At 35.8% G+C, this 14,231-nt stretch overlaps 1 protein-coding gene across 4 annotated transcripts in view; it reads left to right on the top strand.

Annotated features, from left to right (window-relative positions):
- Window positions 1-14,231, top strand: part of LRCH1 (leucine rich repeats and calponin homology domain containing 1) — a 143,674-nt gene that overhangs the window by 82,902 nt on the left and 46,541 nt on the right. For all 4 annotated transcript variants that reach the window (XM_085325040.1, XM_085325039.1, XM_085325043.1 and 1 more), the window contains exons 7-10: window positions 2,138-2,222; window positions 7,854-7,959; window positions 9,450-9,565; window positions 13,609-13,676. In XM_085325040.1, coding sequence (XP_085181166.1) covers window positions 2,138-2,222; window positions 7,854-7,959; window positions 9,450-9,565; window positions 13,609-13,676 — 375 coding nt within the window. The remainder of the gene's footprint in view (window positions 1-2,137; window positions 2,223-7,853; window positions 7,960-9,449; window positions 9,566-13,608; window positions 13,677-14,231) is intronic.

Genomic DNA, 14,231 nt, shown 5'->3' with positions numbered 1-14,231 from the left:
GGAAAAAGCATAGGAGGTAGCCTTGAATGAAGTCTAACCTCTTACCAATAGACTGCTTGGATATATTCAAAATAACTGAGATGATATATAATGATATAGGAACTAGAACTTTATTTTAAATACAGGAGCACATTAAATAAGTTTTAATTTATTGTTATATGTGATTTATATATTGTTATGCATTGCACTTACATGGCTTTTATAAGATTCTTCATTCATCTGGAGACTTTTCTGTCCAGCAGAGAGAATTGTGTGAACACTGAAACTCTTTTAAAAGTGAAGTGTGCTAATTTGTTAGCCAAATGAAAACTGAAATCTTTAACATCTTATGTCAGTCATCTAGGAAGTACTATCTCATTTGGTGTTTTAAGGACATGAACTGGATAGGAGGGAGAACTTTTTTATAAGGGCCTCCATAGCTAGTGGGAGAGTAGTTCTTAACCAGCTCTTTCTTTGCTAACATGAGAAATTTAATATAAGTGATTGGAGAAAGCAAGGCAATAATGCTTTAATTTTGCAGAGAAGTTTTYGGTAGAAAGAAAATATTGATGGAAATAAAAATAGAGATGTTGCTGCTAACACTCTGAAAAAAATCTGAAAAGAAATGTCAGAATCTCTCTGTCAGTCGTCTATATAACGTTACAAGCAGACTGTTTACCTCTGTTTGTATTTGAAGACAGCTTTGTGCATTTCTATCAGATGCCAAAGTTAGATGGGAAGAATCCAGGATATAGAGCAAAATTTCCATTCGGGAAACCCCTACTGGTGTGGAGGTTTTTTTTTTTTTCTTTTTTAATATGTATTTTTTTGTATAAAATGAAATTGAATTTCTGCCCTAGAGAAAAAAAAATCAAGCCTTAACTGTAGGATTTTGGCCATTATGTCTGTTATGGTAGTRATATACATGTTGTTTATTGTGCATCCCACTGTCAAACTTGGAAACATTATCTTTATTGCTAATGCTTTTCCATAGAACATACAGAAGCCTCTCTTTTGTACTCTGATTGTAAAGGGCTAGTACAGTGTCAGTACCAGTTGGTGACTGACAGCCCAATGTCCTGTCGCATAACAACTAACAAAACTAAAACAGATGTTTGAGGATGTATTGGTAACTATTTCAACCCTTTCTACATCTGTTTCATAATTTAGTCTAGTCATTTAATGCATATATATGAGTAAGTATGGAGATATTTTATGTAGCATTTCCGACGGCAAAAATGTGGAAAATACCATAGTTTATTTTTGAGATTAATTTCTTATTTCTAGAGAAAAAAAAATCTGCATAGGATTTTCACAGGCAGTTTCCGTACAGAATTCTTAGTGTTCACTGATAACAGGCAATATATGATTTGACTTAATCGCATACCAGTTTCATACAAAGACTGTTAGAAYAAAGTTCTTTTTAAAATTCCTCCATCAATCTAAATTCAGGATTGCAGCTTTCAGGATTGCAAATAGGAGGAAAATAAGCATATATAAAAAATAGAAAAKTAGAAATAGAAAAGTAGAAATAAGGTAGATGATGTGCTGCATTTAATAGTGTACTTTAAAATGAATAGAGGTCATACTAGGTAATAAAGTCAGGAGAGAAAGCATTTGGTATTATTATAGTGATTTTCTTAAAATATTAAATTTCAAAATCTATATTAAATCACCTAAAGGAGGTTTCTGTGTTGTTAATTACTTGAAAAGTAGGGAGAAATTGGTTCATTCTTAATGCATCAGTGGTTACACTTAAATCAGCTGAACTCACACYGGAGTCAACTAGTATAGTTGCTTATTACATGGCTAAATGACTTCAGTCAGACTCCTGTACTGCTTGGCTAATAACAAAGCATTTTTTTTTTACCTAGTGTGTGGACAACAGCAAGCTTTATGGTAAATTATTTCTGTAGTTTTCTTTAACCCTTAGGCTGGCCAGTTGTTCAGAATGCCGTTGTCATTCATCTGATCTGTCTTACTACCACCAAACTCCAGATGTGTAGTTGTAACCATATTAAAGCTATTGAACCTTTGCCACTGAGACTGGTTGGAATTTTACATCAATTCAAATATACACAGGAAAGAAGTGTAACTGTACATGCCATGGTAGCTTTCCGTTGATAATTTTTTTTTGTTTTGTTTTGTTCTCATTTAGCATTGATGACATCTACCCAAGTAAGAAGGACTCTGATTCAGGTGTTGGTAGTGATAATGGTGACAAACGTTTGTCAGCAACAGAGGTAAGTTGCCTCAATTTTGTGTCTRCCTCTCCTCCCTCCACAACCATATTTTGATTACATTTTCAGTTGGGTAGCCATGTGAATAAATTTTTAGCCATTTAAACTATGCAACTCCATTCTTGGCATTAATCTCTCTCTAACTAATGACTYAAGCAAAGGTTAAAGGAGGCTGGGATTTTTTTTTTAATGTAGTCTTTATGCTTTCTGGAGAGGGCACTGAAGTAAACTGCAAATGATCAACACCCTACCAGTAGTGAAAACTCACTACAGTTCTCAGATGTTGTATGTAACAATCTAGAGAGCAAGGACCAAACCAGAATCCATATTTGCTCTTTCCAATGAAGTAAATGTCCTAACAAGTTACATATTTGACTCCTCCTCGCTTGCTCTTACTCTGATGACTCTTTCCTGGTGGGAATTAAAAGGAGGAGTTCAGTGTGCCCARTCGTGGCACACCATGGTCTATGGTGTCATGGGTAGGGCAGTTTGATGGCGTGTAGGAGCTTAAGCAACTTTGCAGGTCTTTGTGTGTTTACGTGTTCTGACAGTTAGGCAGTGCTGGAAATGAGCCTTCACATTTTTTCCTGAGCTAAATTGTGTGTCTGAGCAAAGGAAAAGGACAGCTTTCTGAGGGAAGTGCTGTCGTAAGCAGTTATAGCTGAGTTTCCCAGACTACTTTTCATAGATTTCCGAGACTGCTTTTCATAGATATCATAGAATCTATCATAGAACTTATGATCATATCTACTATCGTAGAACTACTATTATAGATATGATCATAGAACTTATGATCATATCTACTGTCATATATCATTATAATCATATCTACTATTATAGAACTTTCCTGAGGCACTGCTCAGCAGAACAGAGAGCTAAACCCAAAAAAGTCTTTTCTTAGGTATCCAAATGAACAGTTGAACCTGAACTGAATAAATAACCATAAATAAGCAAATAATCTTCAAGGTAATTCAGTTTTGATCTCTCTGAAACCTACAAATAATAACAGGATTTCCACTGTGACTTAACAGGAAATACTTGAGTCGTAATAAAGGAATTTGCYTTTTGTTACTTAAAATGGTTTTACACTGATTCTTCAGTGTTTCTCTACTCCTTTGAAGAAAAGTGATTTAGTTGCTTTTGAAATGAATGTAAAAAGAATCAAGTTTAGGCACTGAATTTGTGGTTCCTAGAAGGGAAATTGAAAATAATTTTGTTCTAAAGAGTATACACTGATTGTTTTTTTTAAATGCAAAAGCACTTCAAAAGAAAACAAAATGCATCACTTGCCATCTATATTGACAAGTTTTCTGCTAGATAGAAATGAAGCAGAATTATTATGATTTGAGAACAGATTTCTAGTAGATTTCCTCTAGTTTTAAAACTGTATGTTCAATTCAAACAGATTTACAAACTGTTTTACCTTTCTTACATTTCTCTTGAGTAAGCTTGTTAATGAAGTAGTGTTATTCCAGAGTTTCTTCTTCAGCTATAACACCTTTTGGAAAACAGATGTTGTCATCAAAATGYGGCAATCTGCATGCTGAGGTCAGAGGGTCATCATCAGTGGTGTGGAGTCYAGTTGGAGGCCTGTGGCTAGTGGTGTCCMCCAGGGCTCAGTACTGGGTCTCATCCTGTTCAACTTTTTCWTCAATGACCTGGATGAGGGGACAGAGTGYCTCCTCAGCAAGTTTGCGGATGATACCAAGCTGGGAGGAGTGGCTGACACACCWGAGGGCTGTGCTGCCCTTCAGAGAGACCTGGACAGGCTGGAGAGCTGGGCAGAGAGGAACCTCCTGAGGTTCAACAAGGGCAAGTGCAGAGTGCTGCACCTAGGCAAAAATAACCCTAGGCAGCAGTACAAGGTGGGGGCTGACCTTGTGGAGAGCAGCTCTGCAGAGGAGGACATGCGAGTGCTGGTGGATGACAGATTGACCMTGAGCCAGCAATGTGCCCGTGTGGCCAAGAAGGCCAATCAATGGTTTGCTGGGGTGCATTGGGAAGAGTGTTGGCAGCAGGTGGAGGGAGGTGATCCTGCCCCTCTCCTCAGCCCTGGTGAGGCCTCATCTCGAGTCCTGTGTCCAGTTCTGGGCTCCCCAAAACAAGAGAGACACAGAGCTACTGGAGAGAGGGCTACGCAGATGATCCGAGGGTTGGAGCACCTGCCCTATGAGGAACGGCTGCGAGAGCTGGGCCTCTTCAGCCTGGGGAAGAGAAGCCTGAGGGGGGATCTGATCAATRTGTACAAGTACCTGAAGGGAGGGTGTCAAGGGGACGGGGACAAACTCTTCTCAATTGTTCAGTTGTGACAGGACAAGAGGCAATGGGCAGAAACTGAAGCACAGGAAGTTCTGCCTGACCATGAGGGGGAATTTCTTCCTTGTGAGAGTGGTGGAGCCCTGGCACAGGTTGCCCAGAGAGGTTGTGGAGTCTCCTTCTCTGGAAATCTTCAAGGCCCGCCTGGATGCAACCCCGTCCACCATGCTGTAGGTGACCCTGCTTGATCAGGGAGGTTGGACTAGATGATCTCCAGAGGTCCCTTCCAGCCTTACTGATTCTGTGATTCTATGCTGCAGAAAATAGTTGTGAAGCCAACTGGAGTGAACCAATCCATTTTATAGTATAAAGACTTTTAATATGAGAATTCCATCACTGCCTACTACTTCTCTACTATTCATGAAAAAATGGATGGTGAGATCAAAAATCCCAAATGTGTTTGGTGAATGGCATCACTTTTCCATGTGCAGCAACTTTTAATGCCTCTAATACACATGAAAATTGAGCAAGAAGTAATCAGCATATTGCGAAAACAAATTCACATTWTTAATTACAGTCAAAACTTTACTTATCAAATGTTAGAAGAAATAAGCAATCATTCAATGTTTATCTATGCTTATGTATTAAAATCTTAAAAATCTTCTTACAAGGTTCTATAAATACGTCAGACTTATCAAAATWAACTACAGCTTAGTCTGAAGACTGCTGATTTTCAGTTCTTATCCAGAATGCTACAAGGAAGTCATTTTACATTTGTGTAATTTAAAAGAGGAAACTTTTAAGTGAAACTTTTGTTTAATTGAATACCATTGCATATTTTAGGAAGCTTGCTAATTARTTTTGGGTACATTTAGATTGGAGGAAAAAATGAAAAAATGTACATGATATCTCTGTCTACCTTGCTGATAGCTTTACAGGGTCAATTCTTAGAGCTATCATAGTCTTGGGCATTTCAAGTACAAGACATACCTTTATTTTTGCTATAAGATTGATTGTAGCAACTCTAAGACAAGTTCTGTTTTAAGATAGCATGCTCTCATATTCCTTATTCTTTAGAAATGGAGAATAGCACTTAGATTTATTTTACACTTTCATTTGGTCTTTTTTCTTAAGCTAAAATTCCTTATAACAGCAGGATATTTGTTAAGTTATACTGGTGTCCCTGTTTCTCCACGCAGAAAGGTGAGGTTTTAGTATAAGCAAGACTGTATACAGGGATCTTTCAAAATGTATCCATCCGAATGGAGCGCTGGACTAATGTTAGTTATTTAAATTGAAAATCGAGCTCTTCATCCTCTGTGTTTTTGAGACTGGTAAGGCTGTTGTGATCTGTTAATAGCTGAATAAAAATCAAACCATGAATGAAGGAAACAACATACAGTATTTCAGTTGTAAAGGAGCAGTGAGGACTTTTGTATAATTGCAAGTAGCTTTGGATAGTTTCTGTTTGGTAGTATACTGGCAGGAAACACCTGGAAAACCAATTACAGCCTGTTGTGGGCTGCAGACACTAAAAGCCAGGCAGAAAAGGCCTGTTTGTAAATGGGCTGGGCTATGGCATTTTTTATATCAACACTCCAAGATCTTTTCCTTAAAAACTGTATGTATTCTGCTGAGCAAAAAATTTTGTCTAAATCGTTTAGTATTCAGGATATGTAATGCATATAAAAAWTTTTCAAACAATAATACCTTCATTAACAAAACATGGACCTTTGATTCAGAATAGATAACATCAGATGAGGTATATCCTGGAAGAATGAGAAGGGACTTTGCTGTAGCTTTGATATAATGCTCTGAATTCATTTATTTTGTGCATGCCTTTTCTTAAAACTGTTGGATTGTCAGTATTTTATGACTGAAAGTGTTAATAAATTATTGTGCTTAGAATACTTGGAATAGGATTTGTTTAACATCTTTATAAAATACCAGTAGAGTCTCATCATGGATTTGTTTTAAAAAYGGGCAAGTAGAAACAGTATGGCAGTATTAGCTCACTATTGTAAAGCTTCATCACTTTGGCAAAGCTTTATCAAGTCCCTGAACATCCTTCAAAATTATTTTTCTCTTTCAGCAAAGCAATACTGTCAGTAAATTAAAATTTTCTCCAAATTCCTTTTCATTACAGAGTTGTTAAGGTATTGTTTCTTCATAAAGAAAAGCATTTATAGTAGTCTACACTTAACAGAATGTTTTAAGTCTGAAGGCAAACTATCCTTGGCAAATAAGAATAAGCTTRTATCTTCTCACTGTTTTTACAAGCAAAGCAGATTTGTTCCATCCCATACCACAAACCATAGCTTCGGGATTTTAAAAAAGTATTTTCTGTATAGAGTATGAACTTACAAAAATAATGAAAATGACATTTCTATTTAATCTCTAATTGCTAATTAAATTTTAATTTAATTTCTATTAAAAGCTAATGTCTGTGGAGCTGAATAATCAGTTGCATATAACACACAATCTCCCATTCCATTGAAAATCTTTTATTGTTAAAATAGTCTGAACTGATGAGCAGGACCTAATTGGGAAAATACGTTTTCTTTAAAAATTAGATTCTTAAGGAGTGTTGAACAAACTATTTTGGTTATAGCAAYTATAAAAACATCTGAATAGAATATGCGTATGGAATATGTGTGTGCAGAGCAGTGAGTTAAGAAACCCAGAGTATCTAAATAAGCAATACCAGTGGGTTTGTTGTGAAGTAGATGTGCAAAGCCCCGAGGGACTGCTGCAATGTAAAGTCCTCTTGCAGGAGAGTAAGAATAAAAATTTGGCTCCTTCTGCAAGCTGTGCTTTTGCTATAGCTCACCTGAGAGGAGAATGAATAATTCCCACCTTGAACAGGTCACTGCTGGGCCCCAGCAGCACGATATGTAAGTGAAGGCATCAATGCTGCTTTGCTGTAGCTGGCGTGGTGGAAAGTCGTAGGCAGGATAAGCTTGTAGGCAGAGGAAGTGTGTTTCGGTGTGCCAACTAAGATGGTTGAAAAAACAGAGCAAACTTCTAAGTCACTGAGGAAGAGCTAGYGTACCTGAGAATTGGTACAGGGTTTGCGAGCGGACAGTGAGTTTTCAGCAGTCCCACAAAGGCACACAGAGCAGAGTAGTGCAACGTGTTACTAGGAGGGGAGGACTTAAGCAGCAAGGAGGGTCAGAAAAGGATGAATCGTGCTGCTTGGGAAGGATGTATTCAGCATGACTGCAGCCTCCTAGAGCAGGATTTTGTCATGTTAGATTCTAGTACCCTGTCCCATATTGTTCTTCTACTCCATACCTGAGTGAATGCGCTTAATATCTTTTTTTTTTTAAGTCAGTCTTGATCTGAGCTGAAACCAGTGTTTCTTTTGTTTCTCCTTAGCCATCTGATGAAGATACTCTTAGCTTTAATGTCCCAATGTCAGATATTGTGGAAGAAGATCAATTTGTAAAAGAAGATTCAAGTCACCATGCTAACTCAAGAAAAGGTTGGAATGTAAAAAAAGAGGAAGTTAAAAACAAAGAAATTCTGTTGATAATTTTATATGTAACATTGTAAATTCAGTTTGCAGAAACCACAGCCTGATAAACATAAGTCTTTCAGGACTCTGTAGACATCACCATTTAATTAGATTCTTTGTATTACTATTACTTTTTCTTGGAATTTTCAGTATTTAATTTTGCACTAGATAAATGTCTAATTAAGTCTGTATTTTCATTGTTGATATTCTAGTCAGCGAACAGTTATTTTCACTACTCTAATCATTTTAATTTTTTAATTTTAATCATTTCATTTTTTCAATCCTACAGGCTTCAAATGTGCATGTGCAATCCTTTAAAAGAGAAGCAAAAAACCTCTGTGCTACTTAAAGCAGATTTAACTCTCTGCTGAGTTGAGGTCCCTATAGTCTTTTCACAACGGTTTCAAACAACTTTTTTACACTTTATCTCAAGAGTTAATAAATTCTGATTCTAACTGGAGAGAGTCAGTCAGAAAATTGAGAGCCCGTTTAAACCATTCTTCCCAGTCAGGAATATCAATGTCTATTGACTTATACCAAATGTACCAGACTGTGAGTTAGTAGTGTATAAAAGCAAAGACTGAAGGCATATATAAAGCTTTATAAATCAAAGTTAGCATTATATTTGGAAAGAAGTGAACCTTTTCAGATTTTGAAAAAAGGTGTAATTTTATCTAAATTTATTAAAGTTACGTTTTCTGAATGATACCTATTCTTTTAAAAGTTTAATCCAAGATCCACATATACTAATGGTAAATTGCAGGATGAACTTAGTGAGTTAAACATGGAAACAATGTACATATGAAAAGATAAGCCTTTCATCAGTGTTATGAACTAGATTAAATGAACTTTTGATGATATATTGACAGAATTTAGTAGAACACTAAGTGAGAGAATATTACATCCTACAGTGTTTATCAATATGGCAAGTAGGATATTCTAAGTTACAATATCAGTCTGCTTCAGAGAGATGAGAAAATTATTGCTGTCTGTCATACTCCTGGAACTGGTGCGTCTAAGGAAGAGATTGGTATAGTAATCATTTTGTTTGAGTTCTGGGAGAGTTTGAGTGTTTAAGAACGAATATCATAACTCTGAAGTTAGATTGAATTGCAAGTTTTACTGTCTGTGAGATCCAACTGTTCTAAAATATTCTGTAGCTGTCCAGCTGTGATTTCATATGGATACTAGCAAGACATCTTTGGTTTAATTCAAAAATTGACTCCATCGGTGCCTGTTGTGTTGCTTCACAACGGTACAAGCTCAGAATCTGATCATTTATTACAACTTTGAAATGAATTGATATTGCTCCTTAGAATCCAGAAGTCTTATTTGAGGTTTTTATAAGCTTTGAATTTAAGCTTTGCTTGTATTTGAGTCCTGTAATTTAAGTGTTCTCCAGAGTAACAAATGTTAAGCTGAATCAGAAATCATTCCTCTGTCTTTTTTATTGTTAGTGGAATTCCATCAGGGATCTTCTCACTTGATTGTCAATGACAAGTCAAGAGAAACAGGAAACCAGTTTGCTGATGAATCGGATACTCTTACTACTGAATTTATGAGTTACATTAAGGCAAGTTTGYGATTTTAAATGGGGGAAAATATCTTGACTACTTTCATGAGTACAGAGTTTGCAGGAATGACGAATTGACTAATTCATATTCATTGTCATGAGAGATACAGAATGCAAGAATAAGCAGGTTTAAAATGATGATAGTTAACTTAGGAGGACAGTTTTTCCCATAACCTTTTCTAGTGTATGTGAGAGTGCTCCTTTTCCTGTGTCTAAGGCTTTAAGGAGAAAGTAACAGGTATATTCTGTACTGACTGCTTTATATTTTGAATTAGGCARTTTTTGCATGTGTTATATTAGAAAATGCAAGAAGACTTTCAAAGGTGATGGAGGTATCTTAAGATATAAATGCTAAGGTGTATTAAAATACATTTTCTTAATTAAATGTTTTTAATTATGACAGAAGTTGGGAGAACTCTAAAGACAAAGGGTATCAAGTCCAAAATAAGCCTAATCTTTTTGGAAACTACCTCTTATAAGATCTGACAACTTCTTTTTGTGATAGAATTTGAGAGTATATAGTGACTCTCCTGTAAACTTTATAGGAAGGGATAGTAGGGTATTTGAATAATTATAYAGAGTGTAAGAATATATATGGAATAATTATGTATCATTATTCAAATGCCCTTTCCTACTACCCCTTTCTATAGCATTTGTAAGTTTATAGGAGAGTATTTAAATACACGTATACATATAAACACACACATATGCATAGACATATATACATATATAAAAATATGTGTGTCTATATACATGTGTATGTATGCATACATGCTTGCATATAAATATGTAAGAAAACACAGGTTTTCCATAAATAAGAAACTTTGATATTATACCCATCATTCTTTTTTGCATATAAAGGTGATCTGTCTGGTTGCCAGTAAAACTTCAGCTTCTTTAAGAAATGCAGTGCTGATGTTCTGGGTTTCCAGCTGCACAGTTGTCGTAGGTAGTTGGTTAATTCCATTGCTAACATTCCTCATGTACTTACCAGCTCTGTTAGGTCTTGCTGGGTATGTGGCATCTTCTTGGGGAACTGTCTAACTTGCTTACTTTTCTAACTGCTTTCCATAGTGAATGACCTATGATAAATTGTTCRGTTGTGCGTTTTTTGTGTGTTTTAAGTTGTATACTCCCCATTTTCAKTACCCTTCACTTATTTTTTCTTTCTGTTTGTGGCATTAGGTTTAGTAGACTTTGTCTGCTTATATGTGATAAAGTTGCTATAGAATCCRTAGAAATGAGCTACTAGTCATCAGGGATTCCTGTCGACTATTAACTTATGAAATTCAATTGGCTCATTATTTTTAAATGCAATTGGATAGACTTGGGAAATTTTTGAAGGATTCTGGAGAAGACTTGAGCAAGTCTCTTTTACTGTAAAAATTTATTTGCAGGATTGTTTTGCAATATTYGTTGCAATGTACAAGATGCTTGATAGACAGTAGTATTTGTAGTGTTCCTGTGGCCGTGAGAAGGTATGTCCTTTCATGAACTATAATCCAGAGAAGATTATCTAGTATGAACACTTTTGGACCAATTTGCTCTTTCTGTGGAGATTCCTAAAGGGTATGAAGAAACTTTATACCATCTCTATCTTCCATCCCTTATTGATAAAAATATACTGGATAATAAGAGTGGAGAGGCAAAGGATGTGACCTTCCACCTTCTTGAAAATTTATAGGGATTAAATAGAYTTACGGTTCTGCAAACGATCTCTCTTTTTTTGAACAATGTTGTTATTTCTTTTCTAGCGACAGAACTCTAGCAGGTGCTGTTCTGCTAGTTGCTACTAGTTGCAGAGTCTGAGGTCACAGGCAAAGAGAACTTRAATTAAAAAAAAAGAAAAAATAACTCTTCTCCCCCTTGAATTTATTAAAGACATGTAGAAGACTTTATATACCCAGTAAATAAATGCTGATCATCTTTTTCCTTTTCTATTACAAATATGAATGCAATAGCATTAAATATGGCTAGTATTTCTTCTCTAAAACTTAACTGAATAATAGGATGAATTACTTATAGGTGCTGTATGTTTAGGGCATTGTGGGTTATCTTATACTGCCTTGTTTTTCRTTACTTTTATACCAAAAATATATTAATTTTAAGCATCAAATGTTAACGCACCATTATAGGTTCCCTGCTTAGAGATTGTCAGTAATCGGCAGTTTGAGGTGGATGAGGCAGGTAAAAGTTAATGGAATACTTTCATCATTCCTTGAGAAAGCTGCTAGTACAAACATCTGAAGCTGACATTACATTATGCTGTGTTTCCATATATTTCCCCATGTTCCCCTATGCCCTGTATTTCCTTTCCCTGTTCTTTTCACTTYCTCAGCTTGGTTTTCAGTGGTGTCCCATCTGAAGGCTATTCCCTAGGGAACGTCTTCTGTCCTGTAATGAAGTAATAAATAAAATAATGTGTTGTGGACGGTGATTCAGTAAAATATAGGTTACTGTACTGAACTTCAGTTTAAGAAGAATATTTCCAAAATGAACTTTMATTTGTGTGGATTTTGGTTTATTCCTGACATTATGGCAGTTGAGATCAGCAGTTGGTGGCTTGAGCAGACATTGTATTCAGAAGCATTTGAAATTAGGGCATTTTTCTTGTTCTGCGGACCTCAGAGTCTCGTATTCTTTGTTTTATATTTAGTTGTATACTAGAAGGCATTTTGGGACACGGGGAATTCTACATTTGAAATTCAGGTTAAGTAGGTTAAATCAATACAACCGGCAGTGTAAAAGAGGCTTTAGTTTTTTTTAAGCTGAGAGGATTTTGTATTTTTTTTTAAATGTTAGTCCTAATTTGTATGATTTTATTTATTTTATCTATATAATTATGCAAAGAGACTGAGAATCCCCTTCTAAAATTAGTGMCATATTTTTGACATCAGATGATATGTGCCTTTCTTACCAGAAAAATCACAGACTTCATCATGTATGTAGTAAAAAGAAATGGATGAAAAAAGTGACTATATTTATTCTCCTGGGGATTGGCACAGGGAAATGRGCTGTCGTCAGGGAATGTTGGAGAAGCTGGTACGCTCTTCAGTGTCACACTTGGCAGAGCGGGAGAGTGTTTATTGGTACAGGGCGATGACTGATAGGCCAAACACATGACGCACAAGAGGAAAGACGTCTCTGTCTGCTGTTCATTCTCTCCTTGAACAAATGCGCATCTATTCAGAGAACTTCTGCCTCTCTTGGCAGCTGAATTACTTTAGTGTTCCACCTATCTGACATGAAAGAGTAAAGAAATTTGCAAAGCCCCATGTGGAAGTGTGAGTGAGGGATTCAACTTTTCTAATAGTAAGTAGTGCTTTGTAATTATGGCTTGGACAGTGTGTGGGGGGAACTCTGATTTATGCTGACAATAAACCCTCAATAACTGGCCAGCTGATATAAAAAGTTGTACATAGTTTTTCCTTCAGAATTTTTAATTTTTTTATGCAGAGTTGTTAAAATGGTCAAGTTGGAATTCTTTTAATAATTGCAGTGAAACATACGATTACTAAACCTTTTTCCTTATTCTTTACAGATTTATGGTGTGCACAAAGCTTAAAAATAACATGTGAATATCTTTCAAGGGTGAGGAAGGGTATCAGTTTGGATGCACTGTTGCATTTTTTTAAGCATATTTGGATTTCCTTGTTCTATAAACAAATCTGGCAGTGGGAGGAGAGCAGTAAGATGAGCATCAGGGTCATGCTTAATTGAAGAGTTGTTTGCATACTCCAGAAAGGCACAAATGAAATCTAGGACATTGAATAAAGAATTCTCATGCTGCTTGACTTCCTTTTACAGTTAAAGGAGGGTAAGGGCTGTTGACCTGAATAAAATCTGAACACTGAACAGAAGATCATGTAATCAGTATCTTAAATGAGGGTAGAGAGTAAGGAGTGGAGCAGAAGAGTTGGATTGCTTCAACTAGCCACACTAAACTGTTAAAGAAACTAGGTCAGTGTTGAGTCTGAAAGGGAAATTTATCTGTGTACTTAACTGCAAAGTTCTATTCTTGATATCTGTTTGTCTCCTTACAGAGCAGAGCAGCAGAGTGTGATGAATTACTGAGAATAGAAGAGGACACACAATGGCAAACGGAAGAAATGTAAGTATTTTTTTCATGTGTCTAAATATAATTAGCTCTACCTTCTCAGTAGATGACCACAACTGGTATTTCCGTATCAGTTAATAACTTCGTATACTAAGAAGCATGACAGAAGCACAGACTTGCACTTTGCATGTATGCTCGATGTTTATACAATATTGACAATATTAAATGGGTGTTATATTAAAACTAATTAATGTGTATGCACTAAAAATGCTATAGTGTTTTAACTTATGAAGAGTCCAAGGTTTTTAATTAGGTATTGATACTCATTCTCTTAATGTCATTAGTAAAAGGATTTTATCAAATTTTCTAATACTTGCATATAATTTACCTTAAAAAAAATTCAACCRGGGAAAATAATCCTTCCATCTTTTTTTGTTATAATTTACTGACCCTGAAGAAATCCTTAATTCGTAGACATTATTTCAAGAGTAGTGCAAATGAACATTAGTTAGTTCAGAGAGGGCATGAAAAAGGTGATTTAGAATGATTTAGGAACTCTTGAGTTGCCACTAAGCAGAAGAGTGGAGTCCTATGTAATTAAAAAAAAAA

Source organism: Rhea americana, unplaced genomic scaffold, assembly GCF_003343005.1.
Source record: "Rhea americana isolate MKP2758 unplaced genomic scaffold, rheAme1 scaffold_95, whole genome shotgun sequence".
Taxonomy (NCBI): Eukaryota; Metazoa; Chordata; class Aves; order Rheiformes; family Rheidae; genus Rhea; species Rhea americana.
The sequence above is the reverse complement of the archived record's forward strand: the minus strand, read 5'-3'. Positions and strand labels throughout refer to the sequence as shown.